This window comes from Bos javanicus, chromosome 8 (genome assembly GCF_032452875.1).
Source record: "Bos javanicus breed banteng chromosome 8, ARS-OSU_banteng_1.0, whole genome shotgun sequence".
Classification (NCBI taxonomy): Eukaryota; Metazoa; Chordata; class Mammalia; order Artiodactyla; family Bovidae; genus Bos; species Bos javanicus.
This window is the reverse complement of record NC_083875.1, coordinates 43,036,273-43,051,235: the sequence shown is the minus strand read 5'-3', so window position 1 is coordinate 43,051,235 and position 14,963 is coordinate 43,036,273. Positions and strand designations below refer to the sequence as shown.

Below are 14,963 nucleotides of genomic sequence, written 5' to 3'. Positions count from 1 at the left end.
TGAAAACAGATTAATGGTTAAGTAAGCATTGATTCTGAATTCATAACACAGGTCTATCAGCCAGTCTGTCTTTAGGCACATCTGCCTTGAGTCTTGTCCTCAGGCTCAACCTGTTCCTTCCTCCCTCTCTTTGAGGGCTAAGTGCAGGTAGCGTTCTTCCTTTGAAAGGCAAGCCCGCCTTCACTGCTGCTCAGGTGAGAGGCCACCAGCTCTGTTTTCCCTCATGGATGTCCTGCAGAACTATTGTTTACTGCTTTGTATCATTTTGACTGGAATCTCAGCTCCCTGAGGACTGTGGCTTTGGAATATTTGAGTCTGGAAAACTGGCAAGAAGTGACTTCCTTGAAACAAATCTTTCTCATGTGTCCTTGCCAGCTTGAGAGAGTATCTTTGTCTGTTGGTTGCTGCCCTTATTTTTATCAATCATAATAGTCAGAAAAGCTCATGCTTATAGAATGCCTACTATCAGTACATGTGGGATACCAGGCAAAGCACTTCCTGTGCATTATTTATTTAATTTTTCTTAGCAAACAAGGTATAAACACAATCCCCATTTAACAGATGAGAAAACAGAGATTTAGAGAGATAAGTTAACTTGCCGAAGTTTACACATGAGGCAGATGGTGAAACCAAATTGTAACTTTGATATCTCTGATTGCACATTAGTTTAGAATCAGTTTTTGTAATCCAGCAAGATGAATTCTCATCTCTGTAAATGCAGGTTTTCCTAGAGACAATATTTTTAAGAATGATTTTTAACTTATTCAGCAACTTTTAATTAATTGAAAATGACCAGACCATTTCAAGAGAACGAGCCACTCACTGATCCTGCTAGCAAAGAGTAGGTTGGAGGAAAGAAGCAAGCAAGTTCATTAAGTGTTACAGATGGCATTCAGAAGCCTTCATGGACCTCTAGCTGAAAGAAGCAACAGCCATTTGTTTCAGAGTTAGAATTCATGGGCAAACAATCAACATACACATGGATAAATTAGTACACCCACTTCCAACTGTACCACCCTCCAACCACATCCCCTTAACCCAATTGTTAAAATGACTTTGGATTTTCATTGCTCAATTTGATGTCCCAGATTTTTGGCCTCAGGAAAAAAAATTTGATGACAGATAAGTAGATTTTTTTTCCTGGCAAAGATTATGGTTGCATGGATAGATTTAACTATGATTCCATCATAGTCTTTGTTTTCACTAGAAACGATTTTTGAATGAGAGTAAGCAGTAAAGTTAAGTCCCAGAAGACAACATTTTCCAAAAGCATCTGAAACTAAGTCAAAATGAGTAATCATAAAAGCCTGACAGTGTGTTCCTTCTGGAAAATTTGCAATTTTCAACACAATTGCCTTTATTATTAATTGTATTCTTGGTTATGTTCTGCATCAAAGTCTAAAAGAACCTGGACTTGATACACTTTAAATCCTGTGCCCATATACAAGCAGCATTTCTTAGGCTGGAAATAAACCCTGACATGGTAGTTTGAATCTCCTTGAGCAGTATGCCAAAGATTGCTGATGATCAGCAAATATCTTGGCTCGGGGAACCTTTGACTAATGGAAATAGTAATCCAGAAAATTCTGAACCTTGTCATAAGAAATGCCATAGCTTTGCATGAGAAGTAACTCAATCACATCTTTTCCTGGCCTTATAATTTGTCAGGTTCCATGCTGTGTATACAGTTGGTCCCTCATTCCTCAGTATCAAGTCAGGGACTGGTTCCAGGACCCCCACAAATACTAGAATCCGCAGATGCTCAAGTCCCTGATATAAACTGGTACAATATTTACATATAACCTATGCACATCCTCCCATATACTTTATGTATTTTTATAACATTAAAAAAATTTTTTTACTTATTAATTTTATTTATTCTTTGCTGTGCTGGGTCTTCGTTGCTCTGCATAGGCTTTCTCTAGTTGCATTGAGTGGGGGCTTCTCTTGTTGCAGAGCACAGGCTCTGGGGCACACAGGCTGAGAAGTTGCAGCATGCAGATTCAGTAGCTGTGGCTCACGGGCTCAGTTAACCCAAGACACGTGGAATCTTCCCAGACCATGGATCAAACCTGTGTCTCCTGCATTGGCAGGTGGATTTTTAACCCCTGGACCACCAGGGAAGTCCTTTCATATAATTTAAATCATCTCTAGATTACTTATTATACCTAATACAATATGAATGCTGTGTAAATCATTGCTGGTGCTCAGCTAATTCAAATTATGCTTTGGGGAACTTTATAGTATTTTTTAAAAATTCCAAATACTTTTGATCCACTCTTAGTTGAATCCCTGAATGTGCAACCCAAGACTACAAAGAGCTGACTGTACTGTTATCTCTGGGAATGTCTTATTTCCCCATATTGGAAAGATTTTTATTTGCTTGTTTCTGTGGCTATTTGTGACAGAGGGTGAAATGTGAACCAATAATTTTTTTAAAAAAATCACTGTATCTGGACAGATGATGTAGCAAAAAGGTTTCATGATAGAACGGAACTTGCCTTCCATTGTCATTGTGAGCACACAGTTCACTGTGATCTCAGAATGCTGGTTCTGAACATAAAAGAAAGGACACCATATAAAAGAAAGAAGGACACCACATTTTTGAAACATTGTTCAACAAAACACATTTTGTGTCCTTCCCTGCAAATCTAAATTTTTGCAGTTCATCACTGAAAGGTTTGACCAGGTTTCTCAACTGGAAATCTGATTTAGAAAGTAAAATGAGCTCTAAAGAACATTTCTCCATTGAATGGGGACACCCAAAGGACCTGGTTTCTAATCCCCGTTTGCTATATTCAGAAACTACATCCCCTCCCCCACCACAGGAGAGTACTATTTTTATTAATGTGAAAGACAGATTCCCCTCATATTTGGGAACTTGAACCTCCACAGTAACTCAGTTCCATCAGCTGCAGTCACTTAAATGTTTTAATCCTCTGAAATAAATTGCGGGTATATTTTCATCCTTAAAAAAAGAACTAATAGAAATAATGTAGAAATAATATTTGTATAGCAGGCAGTTAGTGACTATCAAGTAATATGCATACATATTTCCCAACAGCCTAAAGCCTTTTTCAAAACTCTGCAGCTACATTTTTCTGGTAAAATATATTCAGGTGGAATATCATAGGATTTTTTTTTTTTCCTTTTCCCCAATGCAGTTCATGAAATGGCCAGGTGAATACACTACAAACACTTTGTGAGTAAGGGACAGATTTGGAATGCAAATCTGGGGACCTTTGTGATGTTGTTGTTCAGTAACTAAGTTGTGTCCGACTCTTTGAAACCCCGTGGACTGTAGCCCACCAGCCTCCTCTATCCTCACCTGTCTCCTGGAGTTTGCTCAAATTCATGTCCGTTAAGTCAGTGATGCCACCCAACCATCTCATCCTCTGTCGCCCCCTTCCCCTGCCCTTGATCTTTCCCAGCATCATGGTCTTTTCCAAGAGTCGGCTCTGCGCATCAGGTGGCCAAAGTATTGAAGTTTCAGCATTAGTGCTTCAAATGAATATTCAGGGTTGATTTCTTTTAGGATTGACTGGTTTGATCTCCTTGCTATACAGGGACTCTCAAGAGTTTTCTCCAACACCACAATTTGAAAGCATCAATTCTTTGGTGCTTAGCCTTCGTTACGGACCAATTCTCACATCCGTATGTGACCACTGGAAAAACCGTAGCTTTGACTATATGCACCTTTGTTGGCAAAGTGGTGTCTCTGCTTCTTAAGACTCTGTCTACATTTGTCATAGCTTTCCTTCCAGGGAGCAAGCGTCTTTTGTTTTTATGGCTACAGTTACCATCCACAGTGATTTTGGAGCCCAAGAAAATAAAATCTGTCACTGTGTCTACTTTTTCTCCTTTGCCTTGAAGTGATGGGACTGGATGCCATGATCAAGTTTTTTGACTATTGAGTGTCAAGCCAGCTTTTTCACTCTCCTTATTCACCCTCATCAAGAGGGCTTTTTAGTTCCTCTTCACTTTCTGGCATAAGAGGTAGTATCATCTGCATATCTGAGGTTATTGATATTTCTACCAGAAATCTTAATTCCAGCTTGTGATTCATCTAGCCCAGCATTTCACATGATGTACTCTGCATAGAAGTTAAATAAGCAGGGTGACAATATACAGCCTTGTACTCCTTTTCCAATTCTGAACCATTCCATTGTTCAATGTATTGTTCTAACTGTTGTTTCTTGGCCCACATACAAGTTGCTCAAGAAACAGGTAAGGAGGTCTGGTATTCTCAGCTCTTGAAGAATTCTCCATAGTTTGTTGCGATCCACACCAAGGCTTTAGCATAGTCAAAGAAGCAGGAGTAGATGTTTTTCTGAAACTCCCTTACTTTCTCCATGATCCAATGAAGGTTGGCAATTTGATCTCTGGTTCCTCTGCCTTTTATAAACCCAGCTGGTACATATGGAAGTTCCTGGCTCACATACTGCTGATGCCTAGCTTGTAGGATTTTGAGCATAACCTTGCTAGCATGTGAAATGAGTGCAGTTGTATCATAGTTTAAACAGTCTTTGGCATTGCTTTTCTTTGGGATTGGAATGAAAACTGACCTTTTCCAGTCCTGTGGCCACTGCTGACTTCCAAATTTGCTGACACGTTGAGTGCAGCACTTTGAGAGTGTCATCTTGTAGCATTTGAAATACCTCAACTGGAATTCCATCACCTCCACTAGCTTTGCTGGTAGTAATGCTTCCTAAGGCCCACTTGACTTCACACTCCAGAATGTCTGGCTCTAGGTGAGTGACCACACCATCGTGGTTATCCCAGTCGTTAAGACTTTTTTTGTATAGTTCTTCTGTGTATTCTTGTCACCTCTTCTTAATCCCTTCTGCTTCTGTTAAGTTCCTTACCATTTCTGTCCTTTATTGTGCTCATCCTTGCATGAAATGTTGCCTTGGTATCTCTGATTTTATTGAAGAGATCTCTGGTCTTTTCTAGTCTATTGTTTTTCTCTATTTCTTTTCATTGTTCACTTAAGAAGGCCTTCCTATCTCTCCTTGCTATTCTCTGGAACTCTGCATTCAGTTGGGTGACTACTCTCCCTTTCTTCCTTGACTTTCATGTCTTTTGTTTCCTTAGCTATTTGTAAAGCTTCCTCAATCACTTTGCCTTCTTACATTTGTTTTTCTTGGGTATGGTTTTGGTCACCACCTCCTATACAATGCTATGAACCTCCATCCATAGTTCTTCAGGCACTCTGTCTATCAGATCTAATCCTTTTGAATCTATTTGTCACTTACACTGTATAATCATAAGGGATTTGATTTAGGTCGTACCTGGATGGCCTAGTGGTTTTCCCTACTTTCTTCAATTTAAGTCTGAATTTTGTAATAAGGCGCTTATGATCTGAGCCACAGTCAGCTCCAGGTCTTGTTTTTGCTGACTGTATAGAACTTCTCCATCTTCAGCTGCAAAGAACATAATCTGATTTTGGTATTGACCATCTGGTTATGTTCATGTGTAGAGCCATCTCTTATATTGTTGGGAAAAAGTGTTTGCTATGACCAGTGTTCTCTTGCTAAAACTCTTGTTAGCTTTTGCCTGCTTCATTTTGTACTCCAAAGCCAAAGTTGGCTGTTATCCTGGGTATCTCTTGACTTCCTACTTTTGCATTCCATTTCCCTATGATGAAAAGGACACCTTTTTTTTTTTTTTTGTATTAGTTCTAGAAGGTCTTGTAGGTCTTCACAGAACCAGTCAACTTCAGCTTCTTTGGCATCAGTGGTTGGGGTGTAGACATGGATTACTGTGATGTTGAATAGTTTGCCTTGGAAATGAACTGAGATCATTCTATTGATTTTTTTAGATTGCCCCCAAGTACTGCATTTTGGTCTAAATCCAAACAAAGCAGCAGGTAATACACCTGGCCATGGCTCACCCCATGATGTTTGATGAGACTCCAAAATACTAAATAAGCAGAGAGTATGAAACCCCAGAATATGTTCTTCATGCCCAAAAGTGGACTCTGTATTCTGGGGTTGCATACTCCCTGCTTATTCACTATTTTGGAGTCTCATCAGACACCATGGGGTGATCCATTGCCAAGTGTATTACCTGCAGCTTTATTTGTCTTTAGTTTATATCCTTTGAACTGAACAGTTCAGAATGTCAGCATGAGAACTGACCCAGAGATTGCTTTTTTTAAAAAATTATTTTGGTTTCAAGTCTTGCTAAAAAGTATAAAAATATTCCATTCACATTTTATGTTTTTACTAGCCAGATCATGCTCAGTAGCCATCCGAATGGCAAAATATAGTAGAAATCAATTTCCTTTTGTTTCCATTCTCTTGGGCATAAACAAGTCCCCACTCTAAAGTCGACTGGCAAAGTAGCTTTAAGCCATTATAATAATCCTTTTAAACGTGTGTGTGTGTGTATATTTTTTAAGTTATTTGGTGTTTTCAAGCATGAAAATAAATCCGGAAAATGTTTTCACCGAGTTTTAGGTTAACGTAAGAATGTTACAAGATTTGTAAGTTTCACAGATTCCCTATAAGAATATTTAAACTCTTTTCAATATTTTGGAACAATGAGGAGTAGATAGAGCATTCCTTCTTGATTAGAGAAAAGTCTCTTACTATCTCTTTCTTTTTTCTAATTGCAAGATGTTCAGTTTTCCTTTCAAAAGTGCAAAAACCTTAGGGGTTTCCTCACCAATACTAAGAGGAGTCTGAGTCTGTTTCTCAAGGAAGCAGGCCCTTTTGTCTAGCTCTGTGCCATTTTCAGACAGGAGTTAATTGGCAAATTTATTTTTCTCATCCCTTCAGGTACCACCAAGTCTGAAGATCGTGCTGCTTTGCTAAAGAAATTCAATGAACCTGGGTCCCAGTATTTCATTTTCTTGCTGAGCACAAGAGCTGGAGGCCTGGGCTTGAATCTCCAGGCCGCTGATACTGTGGTCATCTTTGACAGCGACTGGAATCCTCATCAGGTGTGCATCTCTCTGCCTTTGGTGCCCTAGCCTCCCTTCTGGAGAAGACTGGGGAGGCTAGCGGTTCCCTCATATGCATTTATGGGGCAGAGCACATTCCTAAACAAGTGGACCATGTCTCCAAAGGGAAAACAGTCCAACACATTGTTATGTCTACTTTCTTATATCCCTTGAAACATAGATATTGAGACGTCTTACACATGCCTTTGGTGTGCCTTTGAAGAGTTCAAGTTTGCAGGACAAAAACTCAAGGTTCCCCTTCATTTTAAGCCCCTCCATCCCCCATCTCCTGGGATTGCCACTGAGCAAAGTGTATTTGAAAGTGTTAGTTGCTCAGTTGTGTCCAACTCTTTGTGGACACGTGGACTGTAACCCACCAGGCTCCTCTGTCCTTGGAATTCTCCATGCAAGAATACTCGAGTGGGTAGCCATTCCCTTCTCCAGGGAGTCTTCCTGACCCAGGGCTTGAACCTGGGTCTGCAGTGGCAGGCGGATTTTTTACCATCTGAGTCACCTGGTAAAAATGAGTCCTAGAAAGCTGGAAATAATGTCCCCCAAGGTCAAACAATTTGTATATTAGGTTTTTATTCTGTGTGTTTTATTTAAAATCGTCGTCAAAAAATATTCTATTCTGTACACCTAAAACATTTTAAATCAACTATACTTCAATTTTTTAAAATGGGAGAGGGAGAGGGTGGGAAGATTTGGGAGAATGGCAATGAAACATGTAAAATATCATGTAGGAAACGAGTTGCCAGTCCAGGTTTGATGCACGATGCTGGATGCTTGGGGCTGGTGCACTAGGACGGCCCAGAGGGATGGTATGGGGAGGGAGGAGGGAGGAGGGTTCGGGATGGGGAACACATGTATACCTGTGGCGGATTCATTTTGATATTTGGCAAAACTAATACAATTATGTAAAGTTTAAAAATAAAAAAAAAATAAAAATAAAAATAAAAAAAGAAGAAGAAAAAATAAATAAATAAAATGCATAGAATATTCTATGAGCAGCTACTAAAAAAACAAATAGAATAGGTCCCTTGTGGCAGTTTCGTCTGGGAGGTAGGTAGTATACCTGCCTATAAGATACTCAGTAGAGCAATATTCAGGCTCCCCGGGTGGTGCTAGTGGTAAAGAACCTGCCTGTCAGTGCGGGACACGTAAGAAATGCAGGTTTGATCCCTGGGTCGGGAAAATTCCCTGAAGGAGGGCATGGACACCTACTCAAGTATTCTTGCCTGGAAAATCCCATAGACAGAGGAGCCTGGTGGGCTACAGTTCATAGAGTTGCAAAGAGTTGAAAATGAATGAAGCGACTTAGCACACATGCAGGGTGATATTTTTGAGGATTAGATTCATATTGGAACAAATATGGATTCACAGTAGTAAAGAGAACTGCAGCTCTCACATAGGAAGGTGAATTCTACATCAGCTTAACCTGGACTCCTTCCTGTACAGGTCTCATGGACTATAAATACGCAGAATCATACCATCTCATAGGTTCTTGTGAAGATTGGGTGGAAAAGGCTTACAGAAGTTGTTTTTGTCAGGAAGTGGAGTTCAGATGCATTAGAATTACGAGGGAGCTTTTTAAAAACAGCCATGCCTGCTTGTCATTCCCTGCACCTCACCCTTAATTTTGTAGGGTCTTCCCACTTGTCTAGACTTCCCTATACACAAGCTTCCGGGAGATTCAGACACAGACTTCCTCACACATCTGGGGATCCCTGACTTCAAGAATAAAGCAGTGATTCCAAACCTTTGGGTGGCCACCAGCCTTGACCACTGCATGTGCCCACCAGCCATTCTTTCTCAGTGATGACATTAAAGTCGAGTTCCTTTTGAAATTTTCTCACCCTGAAAAGGGTCACAGGTGACCAGCATATAGTGTATTAGTCTTCGGGAGATAGTCTTATATGCCTTGTATATTTTTATATCCCATATTTCTTTCCAAATCACAGGGAGACCCAGGAGAAACCCACAGTTTTCCTCTTGTCGTGGTAAATGTTCCACAAACATTTTTTGAAGGGCTGTTATGCCATGGGCACTGAGCTAGGCTAAGTATCTAGGGAAGGATGTGTGATTCCCCTCCTCCCAGGACGCTCAGTCTGCCTGGCTGTTTACATCACCCTCGTTGCTGCTGCCTAAATATTCAATGAGATACAGTAACCTGGGTGTAGGTGAATGGAGAGTTCACTAGATTTTATCTTCCAGGATAAACACTTCTGTGGCATCTCAGCTGTTCACCCTCATTGGCACAGTGTTTATGCTAAGAATCCAAGGAAATCTAGTTTCCAGAAATGCTAGTATACCATGAGAAAGGATGCTGGGACATCCATGCGTTTCTGTCTCTACCTCTCTGTCACACACACACACACACACACACACACACACACACACACACGTTTATGAACAGTAGCTAAAATGGAACCCCAGAATCAAAGTAAGTTACATGCATGCCTAACAGTTCACAATGCATGTGAATTGAAACTTGGGCAACAAAACACAGACCCCCACATTTCCTCTGGTCTAATTTATCCCAAATTCCTCGCACTGGGCCATATATTTCTGCAGATATTTATATATCTGCCGTAGGTAGATTCATTTCCACCTGATTTGGTTAACTAGAATGACTAGATTTTTTTTTCTTTCATGCCTGTTATTTAAACATGGCCATTAGTTTGGGCAGACTTATTTTTTTAATTTTCAGAAATCAGTGATCTTAGAGTGATACAGATGAACACTAATTTTTCATTTAAAAGGCAGGAGAACTAACTTTTACTAAACAACAACTCTCCCAGATACTATGAGGCACTTTGCATACCTCATTTCAGGTAATCCTCAGAGTATTTTATCTGTAAAGAAACCCAGGAAGCACAGCCAGGATTCACACCCATGTCTAAGTTAGGGTTTAAATCCTGGCTTTGGGTTCTTTCAACCCTGTACACTTGCATAAATGTTACCTCCCCCTCCAAATAAAAGTTGTAGAGTTCTTTTTCCATCTTGGCTTCAGCATGTATTGAAGAAACACTTTTTTCCTGTAATTATTCTTTATTGCATTGAATCAAAATTAAGGCACATTGGTGAAAGGGGGTTAATTTGACATAGGTTGACAGGTTGAAGATTCTGGCCTTAAAATTGCTAATTGGAGGCCATTGCTAAAGTCAAAGATAGAACATACGAATGTGGAATTATCACTAAAACCTTTTGGAGTCACCAGGACTCTCATTTCCAAACTTCTAAGAGAAACACGGGTATTTACTTTATTTTATTTACTTTAACCCGTGGAGCAGGAGCTGTGTTGTTATTACAGAGAGGTCAACAGCACAGTTACTTTGGAGGTCCTTTTCTCAGGCTGTGTTCTTATCTTCAGATATCATCACACCTAAATCAGTGTGATGGGGTTCCAGATCTCTAAGACCGCAGAAATGGTAAATAATCCATTCAGTGATTGTAATACTTACCTCTTTGTCATAATATTGATATTTCCCCCTATTTTTGGCATGGAAGCCCACAGGCTTACCTTGCATAAACTTCAGCCTAGAAATAGTCATTTTTGCTATTTTCCAAACAGATCATGTTAAACATGTGAAAAAACACCACCACCACCACCTCCACCACCAGCAAAAACGTAATGGCAACAAGCTCCCAAGGGTTCAAGAACTTGTTCCCGTGTTTGTAGATGGTCCGTGCTCTCCACTTCCTCACCTGTCATAATCTGCTGCAAGCTGGACCTTAGTATTTTATGTTTTATCAGCATCTTCTAGGACAGGCTCAAACTATAACCCAGGGGTAAGTCTGGCCAACCACCTGAGTCTGGACCACAATACAAGCAAAGAATGATTCTCACATTTTTACATATAAAATGTGCAATTGAAAAAGAAAGAAAAATGAGTATCAGCCTTCGGTAGGAACAGTTGCTCAATGTTTGCTCTTGACCCAGGGAGCCTGGAATATTTGCCACTGGGCCTATTCTGGAATCGGTATTCGACCCCTCTTCTGGGAAATAATCGGGGCGGATGGCACAGAACTTCCCAACTCGGCTGCTGCTCAGCCCTTCTGGTGAAGATGTGTGGAGAGAGAGGACCGGACTCAGGGCTTGGAAACGAAGTGTAGGGTTTCCTCCCTAGTGACTCTATACCTTCGGCTTTTAATGATCTTCCTCACTTTCCCCTCTTTGGAAACTAATCTAATTTGGATGAGTCCCAGCTGTCTTCATAGTTTAGCTCTCCCATTCAGATATCTTCTGAGAAAAAACTTTTGCCCAATTAGTCATTTAATTGTAAAGGGCCAGCAAAGTCAGGTCTCCTGGGCAGGCTTCAGCTTGTTGTGTCTTACAGCTGCATGAGTGACCAGGAAACTCATCTTGTCAGGATGATGGCCTTATAGCTATGGAGTATCAGCTCTGTGCAAAAAAATTTTTCAAGATGCCAGGGATGCAGGATACGGGACAGACCTTTGCCCTAAAAATGTACATGGGTTTAATGGAGGACACATGGAAACAACTAATTAACATTGGCCCAGAAGCCATTACCTGGACCGAAATAAAAGTAACATGCCAACAAGTTTTTATGTGGCCTTAAAATTAGGTAACTCTGCCTCATAGCTTTATGAAGGTTTTTATTTAAAGATTTCATTAAAACCTTATTTTTTTATTACAAGAGTAATATATAGTCAAAGCAGAAAAAAAATTGCCAAACCACATGAAAATAAAATGAAGAAAATGTAACAACACCTATAATTTTGCTGCTGCTGCTAGGTCGCTTCAGTTGTGTCCAACTCTGTGCGACCCCAGAGACGGCAGCCCACCAGGCTCCCCCGTCCCTGGGATTCTCCAGGCAAGAACACTGGAGTGGGTTGCCATTTCCTTCTCCAATGCATGTAAATATTATTGGCTTCTTAGTATTTGTCCTTTCTCCCTTTTCTTGGTATAGATAAATATATGCACATAGAGCATAACGTACATACTCATATGTAACTTGCAGTTTTCACATATTATAGCTTTGTGTCATTAAGTTTTCTGCAGTATAATTTTAATGTACTATCTTGGCACATATGGTAGAAGACTAATTTATTTCACCAATCTGTTACTGTTGAATGTTTACTTAATTCTGCTTTTTAAAATAATATATAATGCTGAAAGGTGCATCCTTATTGTAAATCTTTGTGCATATGCATGATTATTCCCTTAGGATGCATTTTCAGAAGTGGAATTTCTAAGTTAAGGACCACAATCAATTTTAACACTTTTGATACACAGTGCCAAATTTCTATCTCCCGAATGTTGACTTGTTTACCACTCGACTAGCTTTCCCTTTCATTCCCCCAAACTAAAGGTTGAGTCTTTGATTATTTGAATTAGATCCCAGAAAATTTGCTACATGGACAATCATTTTATGAACAATGTGTGATATGTGTATAATGTATGAGTGTATAATTCAGCAGTATCTTAATAATCATCTTTAACACCTTCCTTTAACCCTGCAACCAGCTTCCCTGGTGGCTCAGATGGTAAAGAATCTGCCTGCAATGAGGGAAACCTGGGTTTGATTCCTGGGTCAGGAAGATCCCCCAGAGAAGAGAATGGCAACCCATACCAGTGTTCTTGCTAGAACTCCATGGACAGAGGAGCCTAGCAGGCCACACAGTCCATGGGGTTGCAAAGAGTCAGACAGGGCTGAGCCACAAACACTTTCACTTTCACTTTAAACCTGCAATTTAGGGTTGAAAGTGAAAGTGAAGTCGCTCAGTCGTGTCTGACTCTGCGACCCCATGTAGCCTATGAGGGTCCTCTGTCCATGGGATTCTCCAGGCAAGAATACTGGAGTGGGTTGCCATTTCCTTCTCCAGGGGATCTTCCCAACCCAGGGATCGAACCCAGGTCTCCTGCATTGTGGGTGGACGCTTTACCATCTGAGCCACCAGGGAAGATCTCCGAAACTTAGGATTAGTTGTAGTTAATATCGAAGTCATACTTGTGACATCAAATTTATTTATTTATTTTTTAGTTAGGGACAAATTTGGTGAACCTAGGGACACATTAAAAACAAACAACAAGAACAACAACAAAAAACCATCTTGAGACCTGGATTTCAAAACCTGATGTATTTCAGTTGGCTTGGTTAATTTGAACTCAGGTTCCCTCAGCTAGCAATGACCTTGAATTTTTCGAAGGAAGGTAGCTTGTATATTTTATAAATGTAAGCAGAATCTTGCATTAGTAAAGGTGGATTAATTAACGCCTCCCTGGTTTCCTCTCGGGTGGGCGACGCGGCCACTAACCCAAATGCATTGGCCCTCAAGTATGTGGTTCTCTCCAACAGGACTTGCAGGCGCAGGACCGCGCTCACCGCATTGGCCAGCAAAACGAGGTCCGCGTGCTGAGACTCTGCACGGTCAACAGCGTGGAGGAGAAGATCCTCGCCGCCGCCAAGTACAAGCTGAATGTGGATCAGAAGGTGATCCAGGCGGGCATGTTTGATCAGAAGTCTTCCAGCCATGAGCGGAGGGCCTTCCTGCAGGCCATACTGGAGCACGAAGAGGAAAATGAGGTACGGCAGAAAGGCGAGTCTAGAAGTCAGTGACCTTGAGTCTTGCGAGGGTTAAGAAGGACCTCTTTGTTCTTTAAAGCATTTCCTGGGCTGGTGTTAATTAAATGAATAAATTAGCCGCTATCTTGCCCCTATAAAAATTTCACAGAAAGCCTGTGAAACTTATCCAGACAAGTGTCTTAAAAGCAGCTGCTAGAGGGACCTGAAGGCTTGGCTAGTGGGTGCTTCCCTGGTTTCTGCCAGAGAGATGCTACCTGCACGCTCGATTGTACTGTGAGTGCTGCCCTCTGTAGGGAGGATGCAGAATTGCAGAAAGGCCTCTTGAAAGAAGCTGCTAGATGAGACTAGACAAAACCGAGGGGCTCCTCCTTGCCTTTTCTCTCTCCATCCTTCAGAGCCCTTTTTCTCTCTTGCTTTTTGATCAGGGATCACAGAACTTCAATATGTTTGTAGGAGAAGCCCTTGCAGCTATCTTTAGCTCTTTGAGTCATACTTCTACTGGAAAAAGAATGATCTTAACCTCCACTCCAAATTCTCCTATTAAGAGCTGACCAAAGACTGAGAAAATTACTGACAAAAAGAAATCTCTTTTTATTTGCCAACATTGTTCCAAGAATGCATCGATTTTGTTTCTCTCGGGGAATCTTTGGGTAGCTGTGTTTTTTTAGATTGTTAGTCTTAGTCATTCGTTACTACATTTTCATTCCCAAATGGGTTTGAAAGAGTTAAGAGATAGTACGTAATCTATAAGACAATACAAAATACCAGCATCAGTCCTTATCACAAGATTAACTTGGGATGGACAGATTTGGTTTGGTGTGCCCATGTTTATAAATGGAAAAATGGGTTGGTCTTACATATTCATGTGGAATACTATTTTCATTGCGTATATTAGATATACAGTTAACCTTTAAACAACACAGTTTGAACTGTGTGGGTCCACTTACATGCAGATGTTTTCCATACTAAATAATACAGCACTACATGCATCTGTAGTTGGTTGAATCTGGGGATGCAGAGGAATCATGGGTCCAAAGGGTCCCCTATAATATATGCATGGACTAGTCACAGCTGTTCAAGGTCAACTATAGTTTGATTTTGCCTTAAGTAGAATGTTTTTTAAATCTTCTATAAATTATAAGCCAGATTCTTTCAAAAACCTCATTTACTTTTTTTTCTGAAATAAGTTGAAATGTGAAGTAGTTCTTGATATTTAAAAGAATCCTGAAATGAATCTTTTTGCAAATTGAAGAGCACTTTTCTGTTATGCCTCTTCACTTGTCAGTCTTATATATTTGATTAGTTATATGTTAGATTTCACTAAAATGATGAAAATGCATATGTACATACATTCACTCATATTTTTAAAATTTTGATCTTAAGTAATTTGCTACATTTGATTCTAGGAATTGAATGTTTGATACAGATTTGATTCTCAAAATTGAATATTTGATACAGATTTAGAA

At 40.2% G+C, this 14,963-nt stretch overlaps 1 protein-coding gene across 7 annotated transcripts in view; it reads left to right on the top strand.

Moving 5' to 3' along the window:
* The window catches only part of SMARCA2 (SWI/SNF related, matrix associated, actin dependent regulator of chromatin, subfamily a, member 2), a 179,781-nt gene that overhangs the window by 91,908 nt on the left and 72,910 nt on the right, over nucleotides 1–14,963 (top strand). For all 7 annotated transcript variants that reach the window (XM_061425431.1, XM_061425428.1, XM_061425433.1 and 4 more), the window contains exons 24-25: nucleotides 6,783–6,946; nucleotides 13,270–13,497. In XM_061425431.1, the coding sequence (XP_061281415.1) occupies nucleotides 6,783–6,946; nucleotides 13,270–13,497 (392 nt within the window). The remainder of the gene's footprint in view (nucleotides 1–6,782; nucleotides 6,947–13,269; nucleotides 13,498–14,963) is intronic.